This window comes from Schistocerca cancellata, chromosome 7 (genome assembly GCF_023864275.1).
Source record: "Schistocerca cancellata isolate TAMUIC-IGC-003103 chromosome 7, iqSchCanc2.1, whole genome shotgun sequence".
Classification (NCBI taxonomy): Eukaryota; Metazoa; Arthropoda; class Insecta; order Orthoptera; family Acrididae; genus Schistocerca; species Schistocerca cancellata.
Window position 1 is genome coordinate 552,603,743 of NC_064632.1, and position 14,304 is coordinate 552,618,046.

Here is a 14,304-nt window from a genome sequence, read left to right on the forward strand (position 1 = left end):
AATGTCCATGCAGGTAGAGTGACAAACATATCATTTGACCATTACACAGAGTGCTGCAGGATGACATAGTAATAAGCATCCTCGGCATAGAGAAACAACTGGAAGAGTAGAAAACAAGTAAGTCGCCAGGCCCCATTGGAATCTCAGTTTGGTTTTTCAAAGAGTACTCATGGTACTAGCCCCTTACATAGCTTGTTTATTGTGAATCTCCCACCCAGTGCAAAGTCCCAAGTGACAGTGGGGAAAAAACATAGATGACTCCTGTATACAAGAAGGGTAGAAGAACAGATCAGCAAAATTACAGACCAATATTCTTAACATTGGTTAGCTGCAGGATTCTAGAACATATTCAGAGTTCAAATGTAATAAATTTCCTATGAACTGAAACGCTTATGTCCAGTACAATTTTAGAAAGCATCATTCATGTGAAACTCAGCCTGCCCCTTCCTCATATGATACACTATGAACTATGGATGGAGGGCAACAGGCAGATTACATATTTCTGTGACTATGTTGCAGCTGGTGATATTTCTAGATTTCCAAAAAGCATTTGACACAGTACCCCACTGCAGTCTGTTAATGAAGATAAGAGCATATGAAATAGGTTCCCAGATATACAATTGACTCAAAGGCTTCTTAAGTAATAGAACCCAGTACGTTATCCTCTACTGCGAGTGTTCATTAGACACAAGGATATCGTAAGGAGTGCCCCAAGGAAGTGTGATTGAACCACTATTATTTTCTATACACATAAATGATCTGACAGATAAGGTGGGTAGCAATCTGCTGTTGTTTCTCGACAATTCTGTCGTGTACAGGAAGATGTCAAAGACGAGTGACTGTACAAACATACAAGATGAAAGACAAAGTTTCTAGTTGGTGTGATGAATGACAACTGGCTCTAAATCTAGAAAAATGTAAGTTAATGTAGATGAGTAGGAAAAACCAACTCTTAATGTTTGGATACAACATTAGTAGTGTCCTGCTTGATGCTATCATGTCATTTAAATATTTCCACATAATGTGGAACGAGCATGTGAGAATTGTGGTATAGAAATTAAATGGTCAACTTTGGTTTAATGGGCGAATTTTAGGAAATGGTGGTTCATCTGCAAAGGAGACCACATCTAAGACACTAGTGCAACCTATTCTGTTGTACTGTTAAGGTGTCTGAGATCTGAACCAGGTAACATTAAAGGAAGACATTTAAGCCATTCAAACATGGGCTGCTAGATGTTACTGGTACATTCAAACAAAATGCAGATGTTACAGTACTGCTTCAGGAATCCAAACAAGAATCTCTGGAGGGAAGAATCATTCTTTATGAAGAACATTATTGAGAAAATTTTGAGAATTGGTATTTGAAGCTGACTGCAGAATGATCCTACTGCCACCAACATATATTTCATGTAATGACCATGAAGATAAGATATGAGAAACACGGGCTCATAATACGGAGGAATATAGACAGTCATTTCTCTCTCGCTCTACCTGTGAGTGTAACAGAAAAGGAAACGATAGGTAATGGTGCAGGGTAACCTCTGTTATGCACTGTATGGTGGCTTGTGGAGTAGTACACATGTAGAAGTAGATGTGGATGTAGACTTGCATTTGGGAGGATGATGTTGAACTCTATGTCCAGTCATCCCAGTTTAGTTTTTCTGTGATTTCCCTTAATTGCTGCAAACCAATGCAGAGAAGATTCCTTCGAAAGAACACAGATAATTTTCTTCCCTATCCTTGAAACAATCTGAGCATGTGTTCCCTCTATAATGATCTCAATGCTAACAGGACATTGCACCCTAATCTTCCTCCCTTTTTACAAATGGTAGAGAAAGTTTAAAAATACTTACATGAGAGAGACCCAGGCCAAATGTACATAGTATTGGGGCCAGTGTTGAAAGTGCAGTAATTTTCAAATTGTAAGTAAAAAAGGAGAAAAAGTGGCAAGTTTCCAGAATGAGATTTTCACTCTGCAGCAGACTGTGCGCTGATATGAAACTTCCTGGCAGATTAAAACTGTGTGCCAGACCGAGACTCAAACTCGGGACCTTTGCCTTTGGAAGGTAGGAGACGAGATGCTGGCGGAAGTAAAGCTGTGAGGACAGGGTGTGAGTCATGCTTGGGTATCTCAGATGGTAGAGCACTTGCCCGCGAAAGGCAAAGGTCCTGAGTTCGAGTCTCGGTCTGGCACACAGTTTTAATCTGGCAGGAAGTTTCAAGTGGCAAGTTGTTAAGTGAGAAATTCACCCAAGAACTGCATTACCCTTGTAATCACAATTCGGCACTTTGAATTCCTTTTTCTTTTCTTTTTTTCCAGAGATCTTCGCTATAGAGCATGCTTAGAGATGACAATGTGGAAGACAAGTATCTATCGAAGCACACTGAGGTTTTCACTCCTCACTCATATACCTATTCCTCCCTAATGGTTCACAGCTTTTTACCACTTAAAACTGTCGCAAAAGGAACAATTTTTACTCCAATGAAGTGGTACAGTTAACGTTTTCTACTAAATCACTCCCACAGCTTTCCTTTCCTCACAGCCAGCCAACTCCAAGAACTGAGCTACACATCACAGTGTGACAGGGCAGCTTTAAACAATGATACATGCATTTGGCTAATTTTTTTAAGTTTAAAAAAGAGTTAACAGCAATAAAGAGCATAAAAGATGCTTTAATGCATTTATCGAAAGTAATGTCACAAGAATATAGTCATCAGGAAAAACAAAACTGGCATTACACAGGTTGGAGATGGAATCTTAGATCTCTTAACCAAGTACATAGATTACAGATTTTTAAAGGAAATGGATAAGGTCAAGTAAGATACAGTGTCAATCAGTGAAGTGCAGTGGCAGAAAGAACAGGGCTTCTGGTCACACACATATAGTATTATCAACACAGTATCAGGTACGGGAGTAGGTTTAATAATAAATAAGAAAATAGCAATGGGCATAAGCTACTATGGATAGCACAGTGAATGCATAGTCAGTATAGATACAAAACCAACACCCACCAAAACTGTACAAGTTTATCTACCTCTATACTATAGAAACCACCATGAGGTGCATAGCAGAGGGCCTGCTAACTCCACAGATGATGTAGTGAATGAAAGAATGCAGGGTGGGATAAAAGAAACTATTCAAGTCATTAACGGGGATGAAAATTTAATTGTTACAGGAGACTGGAATTCAACAGAAATTGAGAGAAAAAAAAAGGAGATAGAAAAATAGCGGGGAAACATGGACTGGGAGGTAGGGATGATAAGAGGAGTTGCTTGGCAGAATTTCAGTGATCATAATAATGCCAACACTTTGTCAAGAAAAGGTGAAAGAAGATTATACATATGGAAGAGACCTGGAGACACCAGAAAGTATCAGATAGATTACAGAATTGTAAGACATAGATTTCAAAACCAACTGTAGATGTGATCACTGGCCATTCTTGGTTATAAATTGCATACCAAATTAAGGGGAGGAGATTTGTATAGAAATGACGAAACCAATGCTGAATTTAAGTGATGAGAGTAGAAAATGTATTCCATTTCACATGCTCCATTTGGTGCATTTTCACAAAGTCTAAAAAAGAGATTAACAAAGTGCAAAATGGCTGACTAGAGGACAAATGCAAGGCTTTAGAAGTATGCATAACTAGGGAAAATATAGACAACGCCTACAGAAAAATTTAAAAAGAGGCTTTTGGAGAAACAAAAAGCAGCTGTGTGACTATCAACAGTTTGGATTGCAAGCTAGTATTAAGGAAAGAAGGGAAAGCTGAAAGGCGGCCAGAATATGTAGAAGGGCTTACAAATGGAATGAAGTTCTACACAATACTATAAAAAAATTAAGAGGAAGTAGATGACAAAATGAGAGATATTATACTGTGGGAAAAATTTGACAGAGCTCTGAAAGACATAAGTCAAAATAAGCCCGTGGAGTAGACAACATTCTCTCAGAACTAATGAGATCCTTGGGAGATGCAGGCATTACATAACAATTCCACCTGGTGTGCAAGATATATGTGACAGATGGAATACACTCAGACTTTGTTAAGAATATAATAATTCCAATTCCAAAGAATGCAGGTGCTAGCAGGTGTAAATACTACCAATTATCTGTGTAATAAGTCATGGTTGCAAAATACTGACACAAATTATGTACAGAAGAGTGTTAGAACTGGTGGAAGCTGACCTCAAGGAAGATCTATTTGGGGTTTGGAGAAATGCAGGAAAACACAAAGCAATACTGGTCTTACAACTTATCTTAAAAGATAGGTTAAAAAAGCATTTGCAGATTTAGAGAAAGTTTTTGACAATGTTGACTCAAATGCACTCTTTGAAATTCTGAAGGTTGCAGGGATAAAAGACAGAGAGTGAAAAAGTACCCAACTTGTACAGAAACCAGACTGCACTTATAACAATTGAATGACATGAAGGGGAAGCAGTAGTTGGTTGAAGGCAGGGTTGAAGGCTCACCCCAATGTTATTCAATCTGCACACTAAGCAAGCAGTAAAGGAACCGAGCAGAAATTTGGAAAGGGATCAAAGTTCAGAGAGACTATTATGATATCTGACATTAGTTAAACCGAACGGATAGAGAATGGATAGAGTCTTGAAGAAAAAAGAGGCTGTTAGATGAACATCAAGAAAGTAAAACAAGTTTAATGAAATGTAGTCAAATTAAATCAGATGGGTGAGGGAGGTAGATAAGGAAACGACATACTAAAATCAGTAAATACGTTTTGCTGTTCCAGCAGCAAAAGAAATTATGACAGGTGATGTACTAGGGATATAAAATGCAAACAAACAATAAAAAATAAAAAAATTTCCTTTGCTCCCATTACTGCATGCTCAATGTACGACAAGAACATCACTGGGGATAGGTTATTACCCTGTCTTACTCATTTCCCACCCCTACTGCCCCCTTTCATGTCATCTGCTGTCTGGTTTCTGTGCAAGTTGTTAACAACCTTCCGTCTCCTGTTTTTATACTTGCAACTTTCAGAATTCCAAAAACGGTACTAGAGTCAACATCATCACAAGTTTAATTTCCCATTAATGAAACCACATTATAGTAAAAGTTTTTACTTTTCAAAATGCTTTAATTGGTAATTTACAAATGCATCTTATAATATGAATGTTGTTATCACATCCCTGCCTCAAAGATTTATTTTCAAGCTCTGAAGTCCTCCCATTTGTTGCAGCTTCATTTGTATGTTTAGATACTTGAATATTTTTGTATTCATTGTGTCCTGCAGCCTTTATGACAAAATATAGACAAGATTGCTTGTTTTATTGTTTATTTTTGCCACACTGGTATAGCATTACATGCAAACATATTCTTTGACAAAATCTAAATGACTTCCTTAATATCCACAGTTTAGAATGATAATTCAGTACCACCTAGGCTATGTCGATGACACTCTTGTTCTCATTGATGGAACCAAACAAGAAATACATACATTCCATCCATAATTCAACAAATTGCATCCCAGCATCACGTTCACAATCAAAAGTGAAGAGAACAGTACAATCAGTTTTCTACAGTTGGAAATTGGAAAATAAAAATCAGCACATGCCATCAATTTTTTTCAGAAAACCTACAATTACAGTGATCCACAACAACTCTTGTCATCACAGAGCCAAAAAGAAGCCTATTTTTTATCTTGTATTTAAAGCAAATATCCCCTAAGTTCTTCTTCTTCTTGGCTTCTAAGGGAATTGAAGCTCCAGTGTAAATCTGTCATGTTGCCTCCAAATGCTTCTGTGTTGTGTTACATCCCGCCAATTATTTACACCCATCCTGTTGCATACTGTTTTAATTTCATTTACCCATGACCCAGGGGGTCATCCCCTTGGTCTGCTGCCAAATGATTTCTCCATGAACATTCTTGAAACTGTTTGATCCTCTTTTATTCTCACCAGAGGGGCTTCTCATTGAAGCATTCTGGAAATTATTATGCTCATTATTGTTGCTTACTGTGACAGCATGAGGATTACCCAGATGTGATGTGCTGACCCCACATCACCAGATCTCAACCCAATTGAACACATCAGGGGTGTGAATGAACATGGCGTCAAGAACTCATCACCCCCTCCCTGGAATTTACAGGAATTACTGTATCTCTTAACTTATTTTACAAAATTGATGAAGACACTTTAGCTTGTAGTCTGCCTCATCACATCACATTTACAGTAGCTCTTTTCTTTAAGTATGTCCCACCAAATTATTACCGTACAACTTAATCTAGACCTATTGTTTGTAGTGTGGGCTCTAACATTTTAATTTTCAAAGCATTTCAAATTATGATGCATTCTTTCTAACAGATGCAGGTGTAATGCCAACTCCCTCCAGCGATCTACCAAGACCCCATTGCTTCCATGCCACAACCATGTCAGAGATGGTCATACCAGCTATTAGGCATGTGGTCTTTGTTCTGGCTGTGTTCTACTGTCAGTAGCAAATTTCTTTGAAAGCCATTTTGATAATCCCTGCCTATATTTTCTGTGCATAGTTTCAAGCAGTTTAGCATTAACAAAATAAAATTTTATGGGCTATGTTAGTGACATTTCCCTACAGTTTCTGAAATCATCACCGTTTCCTTTTTTATGTGTCCGGACTACTGATAATTCTTGCCATTCTGTTGGTTTTGTCCCAGTTTTCCAGATTACCTATATGAAGTGACAGAAACATCTATGCAGTGCTTCCCTTCCATATTTTAGCATCTCAGCTGGAATTTCACCACTCTCAGTTGCCTTCACATTTTTAAGGTGTTTTATACTTTCCAGTACCTCTTTTTGTGTCAGTTCTGGACTTTGGTCATTATTAGGGCTGCTGCTGTAATTTGTAATTGGTGATTCTATATCAGAAAAGCTCAGTATAATGTCAAAATGTTCCTTGTTTGTTGATAACATTTTGCATGGTTCAATTAGCACATTGCCATCCTTATCCTTCATCACCTTACATTTGTAATTAAAACCTCTTAACTTTGTTGACTGCCCCAACAATTTCCTAATGTTATTATTTTAATGATAAGCAAGAACAGATTCAGTCTGTTGTTTTAGGTATTTTTCTTTTTCTTCTGATTTATTTCATTAGCCTGCTTTTGTACCTGATAATTCCTATCTATTTGCTTGTAGCCATTTTCTGCATAGTATCACAACCTTGTATTCAGCTTCCTCACATTCTTCATCAAACCACTTCTTCCTGCCTTTCTTTACTCTCTGTAGATTATTACTTCTTTTATTCTATTCCAGCACTGAAACAAACATTTCATAATGTGCTCCCATGCTACTTAAATCTCGAATCAGTATGAAGCTTCAACTTCGTATTTCTTCTGTCGCTATTATGTTTCCCCAATCATACCTGGTCACATTTCCAGGCCTGTATTTTGTTTTAGAGGCTTCCTTCAATGTGATTCTCATTTTCATATTATTAGATCATAAAGTTACCTAATTTCCACTCCTCTATGTCTGTTATCTATGAGAACATGGTCAATCTGATTTACTGTTCCAGAGTTCTTTATGCACATGTTTATGAGGGAAGGCAGTGCTACTAATAATCATGTCAGGTGATGTAGCAAAATTTATCAACCAGATAGCTTTATCTTTACTTTTCTCATGCAAACTTTCATATCCAAATAAATATGGTCCAATTCAACCCTCCAATACCACTCAAATTAAGAGTACTTTTTTGCTAGGTAGTTTAATTTGCTGTTCAGTAGGATACTGTCATAGGAAATACATTACAACTAAGTAATGAAAAGTTATGAGTTTGTCACTCAAGGAAACATATCAACAAGACACTTTCCTTTAAGCTTACTGGTTGGTGTGCATTAGCTGTACTTACTCCAGGTTCAACATCAATAGCAGTCTTCGGTCCAAGGTTTATTACACGGCCATCCCTCTTCAACATTAAGTTGAGACCTTTTTCACCTGCACTGCCACCTGAGAGAAATCCCAAACAAATACACATTTAAGATCACATACTCTCTATGCACCCTTGAGAGACAAGACTGCATAGCTAAAATATGCCACAAATTTAGAACAACAAAAAGCTTTTAGTATTGTGGGTATTGGCACAGATTTCAAAATTCTGAATCAATTTTTTGCATAGTGAACTTTTATCATTTTCAGTCAGGTTTTCTGTGGTTTCTCCAAATTGCTCTGGGCAAGTACCAGGATTGTTCCTACTACAAGATCAGGGCTGACTATCTGTGCAATCCTTGGCAAACTATATCTATAAGTATGTAAATTTTTTTATCCAATATCCTCGTTGAAGTGGCCCACAGATGAATAAAAATGCTAATATTTCTACTACACCGATGAACACATTCAACACAAAAGATGCATCACCTTCAGACAAATCGTGCTACACTGAAGTATGATTTAAAGATCTTTGTTAATGCTAAGTAATTTTAATACTAACTAAATTTCAGCTCATAATATTCCTCAGCTTCAGATAATGGAGATGATCCAAACAATTGGTCTGACGTAAATTGGTGTCACAACCACCTTACATACATGACAAAAATCATTTGAATTTCATTAATTTTGATTAGAAGACTCATTTGTGCTTGTGAAATAGGTTCAAAATAACAACAACTTCATTTCTCATGCACAAAAGTATATTGACCAATGTTTTGCTATGTGTATATGGGTGCTTTATGGAAACAAATGTGGTCACTGTACTGCAAATCAAATGGAATGAACATACAAGAACTGAATTTTTGGTACAATCACTGCTTCTACATATGAATTTTCCACTTCCTCGATAACTCCACAATTGAATTACAGTGGATTCTGCATTATGTTTTACCTAAACCCTGTATTCTTTGTGTTTTCTATGTGTTAAAGCATGATTTAAAAGCTATTACAACACCATAATATAAAAATTAGCCTTTAATAATATTGCTCTAAATAGCTATACGGGCTCCCACAGGAGTACTCACTGAGTGGTAGGATAGGGAAGATGTGCCTCTCCTCCACCCCAACACCCTAGAAAAAGTATCTTCACAAACTAAACTCACATCTTACCCTGCCATACAGACAGATGTAGCAGTCTGAAGAAAAACAGAACATGTAATGAATACAGGCTTGTAGCAAGTGTACCCAAAGCTGCTTATCATGAAATTTCAAATTCATGTTACAATTCACTGCAAAACCAACACTGGTTCTGCACCCCTCTCCTCCCCCAAACCCACCAGCTCAGGTCTTCTTGAGAATCTTTCATTTCCAAGGATCTGACACTTTTCAGTGCTGCCTGTCAGGCTGTTCCAGTGTGAGTCTATCACAGTTAGTTTCTGTTGGTGGTGCATAGTGCAGTACATAAAAGGTTCAGTCTGCATGAAGATAAGCATCCTGAAGAACAGTTTTTTCCCCCCCACTATGAGTCACTCTGTCTACTGGTCAGCAGAATAATTCAGATATTGTACAGCAAGATATGATTAAGATAACAGATATTACACAGATAACAACATTAAGTGATTAACTGTACATGTCTCAGTAATTTTAAGTATCCAACAAATATTGCACTTGCATTTCAGTAAAGTTCTATTGCTGATGGTTAACTTGATACAATGACAGGAAACTGAAAGAACTCTTCACTACTCTTGTTCAGAAGTGACCAAGGCATTTGAAGTTAGTAAAGTATTTTGTTGAATTGCTTGTTTTCCATTATTAAAAGTTGAAAAGATTGATACACGGAACTGTGTACAGATGAGTATCCAACAAGCTGTCACTTACGCCTGTTAAAATAACCATTCAATAAAGTTCTGTATGCTCCATTTGCTATATGAAAGTATGTGGCAACAAAATGGTGTTGTTGTGCATTGCTTTCAAGTGAATGGAAGTTAGAATTCTGTCATAAAAATGAGAGCTTGTGTGAACTGTAAAGAGCCATCAAGAAGCTAAATGAAAGTAGTGAAAAAATGCATTTTAATAGCATTTTTAAACATCTGATGGTCAAAAATGCATTTTTTCCAATTACGTAACTGTTGTTAGTTGTCACTTGAGCAAAACACTAAATGAAGAACGTTGCAAGCTCCAAATAACTGAATGTTCAAAGAGATGATATTTCATATATATAGAGAGAGAAAATATTTAAGTGCAGTACTCACATCGTATTCCAAACAATACAACAAGTACATTTTGAAATGTAAGATAGGAGACTTACAAGAAATGGAAAATAAGTAATAAACAGATGTCAGACTTGTCAAATAAAACAATGTTCACACATAAAGATAGGTACAGAATACTGTTGGTAAGTAGTAATGAGTGCAAAAAGGATGACAAACTTCATAAACAGCACGTGAATAGAAAGACAAACTAGTCTGTGAAAGAAGAAAGCATCAACAATAAACCTACAGCGCGCAAATGTAGTGAACATGTAGAGAAAGATGAAAAAAAAGTCAGTTACCCTGATTAAAAAATCTGTACACACCATGAAAGATGCAGTAACTACACCTGAAAATCCTTAACCAAGTGCAATATACTTTTGCTTGCTGATAGCCATGGGAGATAGTTACCGGATACTCTACAAAATAAAGAATGACACTCAGATTGTCAGCATGGTAAAACAACGAAAAAAGAACAAAAAGACCCATAAAAGGCAAAAAGTTGCAGAACGTTGAGTAGTACCCTGTTCAATATGTCGGAGGTATACAACATTACGAATGGGATTTCCAATTAGAAGTTACAAAATACTGGCCTGTCCTAACCTCGCAGCATGGAGGCGGGGTCCCACTTGGCACTGGATATTCAAGGGCCACTGTGTACCCATTCTACTCCTTCAGGTACAGTGCCATCGAAGGTGAAATGAAGAAAATGCTTCAGACAAAAAATATGTAGCCTTTGCCACAGAACTGTAATCTTCAATAAAAAATGGATGTTCCCACTGAAGATTTCTAAGTTGCCCCCACCACACGTGCGTGGGGTGGGGGGTCAACTGCAGTATCTCTGGATGTACCTCTCCAAGAGAAACAAACTGGAATTATAACTTTTTTCATGCAATATGTAATTCTCAAGATATTTCAATGGCTTCAGTTAAAATAAAGAACTTGCATATGATGACAGTTAGTTTGACAGTGAGCTAGTAGTCCCTTTTTTAGTGTAAAGCAGTGTACACAGATGAAGGAAAACAGTGACATCCTCAAAGAAGACAAAAATAGGAAATAAAATTCCACAATGCACATACAAAAGGATCAAAATTTTAGTAGCCAAAGATATGGAAAAAAAGCAATATACAAAGCAAAACAATCAAAGTAACTTCAGCTTAAAAATACTGCACTATGCATTTAATAAATCAGAAGAAATATAAGTGTTATTAGCTTTTTAAGAATCCAATATTTTCATAATGACAGAGCTTGGGGTTAAAGGAAAGTGAATTAAATCTTTTCAATCTAGTGGGATACAAAAATGTAGCATATTACTGCAGAACTAACAATAGAAGTCCGAGAACAGTTTTATGTGAACACCAAGGTATGGGACTACACTCTGCAACAGATCTCTAACTGCAAGGAATTCAGCATTGAAGCAGCAACGGCCCAAAAGCAGTTCATGGGAGAATCTACCTTCTAATACAAATATACCGATTACAGGAAACAACAACTCCATAACTATTACAACTATTCTCCCTAAAATTATAGAAAAATCAATTAAGGAATAAACTTCAGTGAGAAACAAAACATATTAAATCAGTCACAGAACGGACACAAAAGAGGAGATTCAAAAGAAGAGCATTGGTAAGTTTCATAACAAACTTGACCAGGCCTGCAAGATGAGAAGTAAGTATCCAGTGTACACTTAGATCTCTACACAGCTTTTGATTGAGGTTGTCATAGAATTCTCCAAAAGTTGCTAATATTACAAAAATCAGTAAAAATAAAAAGGATATATAGCAGTCACCTTAAAGGTGACATATGCATGCTTGTTTGAATGTGAGTGTTTTCGATTCTTTTCTGAATAAGCTTTGGCCAAAATCTTTGTGAATAATAGTCTTTTTGTACCTATCTTCAACTCAACATGTCATCTTTAGAGTGAGTAGAGGTCTATCCTTTTTATAATTGTTGATATTCCAACCTGGACCTTCCACTGTTTAATATTACAAAAATTTTTGTTAAGAACAGACAATGGTGTGTAAAAATAAAATAAAAACCTGGTAAAATTAATAAAAGTATCTAACCTCATTTTCTGGGTTATCTCAGAGTTTGGCACTATAACTTCCACTCTTTATCTTGTACATAAATGACATGCCCTCTAATGTAAATCAAAAGGCAATCATACAATGTGACTCAATAACTCTACTAATGTGTAGCAACTCAGTAATTGGCATGGAAAGGAAAGCCAGAGATGATGACGTATAAATGGCAGAAAGATAGTGCAAAGAAAATAACCTATTCATAAATAAAAAAGGAAATAGCATGAACAAAATTTGAAACAATCTGAACTAACAACAGAGAAGGTTTTATCCTTTGCAATGGGGATGTAAACCTAGAACAAGTATTTGTTAAGATTTGGAATTAGGGTTACGATTATGGGATAATTATGTTGTTAATTGTTCTTGAAAATCTGCTGCATTTGAGTTTATGAGACATTATGCAATATTTCAACCCAGGCAACAGATGCTGAATGGTGATGGCAAAATAATAACGGACCAGAAAGCACAGACCTTACAGCTGCTAATGCCAAGGTAAAAGAATAAATTTAATCTTGACAGATTCTCTTGAAGAATGATAGTCACATACTATGAGTAATATTGAATTTAAATGTGTTTTCAGAACATCTGCTGAAATTTCAAATAATTCATTAATTTCCTTTGCCTACTGAGAAGGTATGAGTCAAACTCTGAACATTTGTGTCCAACTGCGTGCGGTGTAAGTTACCTTTTTATTTAATCAATATTACACAAAGATGGGAAAGATATTTATTTTGTGATTGTGGTAGATACCCATCTTTAAATCACTGTATGTCTAGAGTTGGAGACATAGCCAGCTGGGTACCCACATGACCATATCTTACGTTTTCTTCCTTTAATAATTAGCATTTTTTTCCAAAATTCATTTGATTTCTGAGATAGCCATTTTGTAACATGCAGCAGACACATGAAAATTTCAGGTTCATAGTCAGGCTTAGTTCAATGTAACTTTAGTAATAAAATTTTTCAGACGATTATTCTGAATCGAATGGTATAATTAGTTTGGCTAAAGAGCATATTAATTATAAAAATCACTAACTAAAAATTATCATGCAGTACAACTGCAAATTTGGGGTGAGCTAGGAGACCTATTTCAGTATACGGACCTATACCATTCTTAAGTGCAATATTCCAGCTTCACAGTAACACAGTCATTTTTCTTGCAATTAGTAATTTCCTATGTTAAACAAATTTGAAGTTTGGAGAGGCTGCCACTTTTCAATGTAAATTCTGGCATAACTATTGTGAGGTCCCAAATTTTGACTACATACTTTTTTTATTTAATTTTATTTTTATTTATTTAATTTATTTAATTAATTTTACCTTGAGTCTTAAATCATGGGCCTTCAGCTGTCTTTAAATTAAGGAACTACTTAAATTAAACCTAATTCACATGCGTAAACAGTGGAACTGACACACACTGTTCAAGATAGAACAGCAGAAGTAACATTCGTGTTATGCATATTATGAACCTCCTGAAAGTGTTTATTTATTTTTAAGAGACAACAGGTTTTGATAACAACAAAACTGTAAACCATTAGTATACTGAATGAGATAATTGAAATAAGGAGGTGCCCACATCTACACATTGTCATAAAAAAATCTGTCATATGGTTCCTACATACAACAATGAGTATACCTCCAGGATATATTGTGTGCTGTAACTTACCAGCCATGCCATAGGGTGCGAACACCCTGCGCTCAGTGAGAACAGAGAGTGTCATTGGCCTCCTGAAGAGCAGCTCCCTCACAACACCATCACCTCCCCTGTGCAAGCCAGCACCTCCAGAACCTTCGCGGAGGCAGAATTTCTGCAGCACCACGGGATAGCGTCGTTCCAAGATTTCGGCATCTGTAATTCGTGTGTTGGTCATGTGCGAGTGTACACCACCTCGGCCATCCCAAGTGGGTCCCTGAAATTGAAGATTATTCTCTGAAACATTCTAGCAATGTCTGTCAATAAAAGTAAACAGCCACGATGCACCATCTGATTGACATGAACAAATTTTGAATATTTTGCATTTGAAAACCAATCACAGAATGAAAGACGTTTCATCCATAGACTTAGATTCATATATTCTAATACATCTACAATAAAAGGACTCCCACTTTTGAAA

The 14,304-nt window shown here is 36.5% G+C and overlaps 1 protein-coding gene across 1 annotated transcript in view; it reads right to left on the reverse strand.

The window, feature by feature from the left end:
- Positions 1-14,304, reverse strand: part of LOC126091934 (5-oxoprolinase) — a 158,327-nt gene that overhangs the window by 19,518 nt on the left and 124,505 nt on the right. Inside the window, exons 18-19 of the mRNA XM_049907256.1 lie at positions 13,857-14,100; positions 7,844-7,941 (exon numbers count right to left, since the gene is read on the reverse strand). Of these exons, the coding sequence (XP_049763213.1) occupies positions 7,844-7,941; positions 13,857-14,100 (342 nt within the window). The remainder of the gene's footprint in view (positions 1-7,843; positions 7,942-13,856; positions 14,101-14,304) is intronic.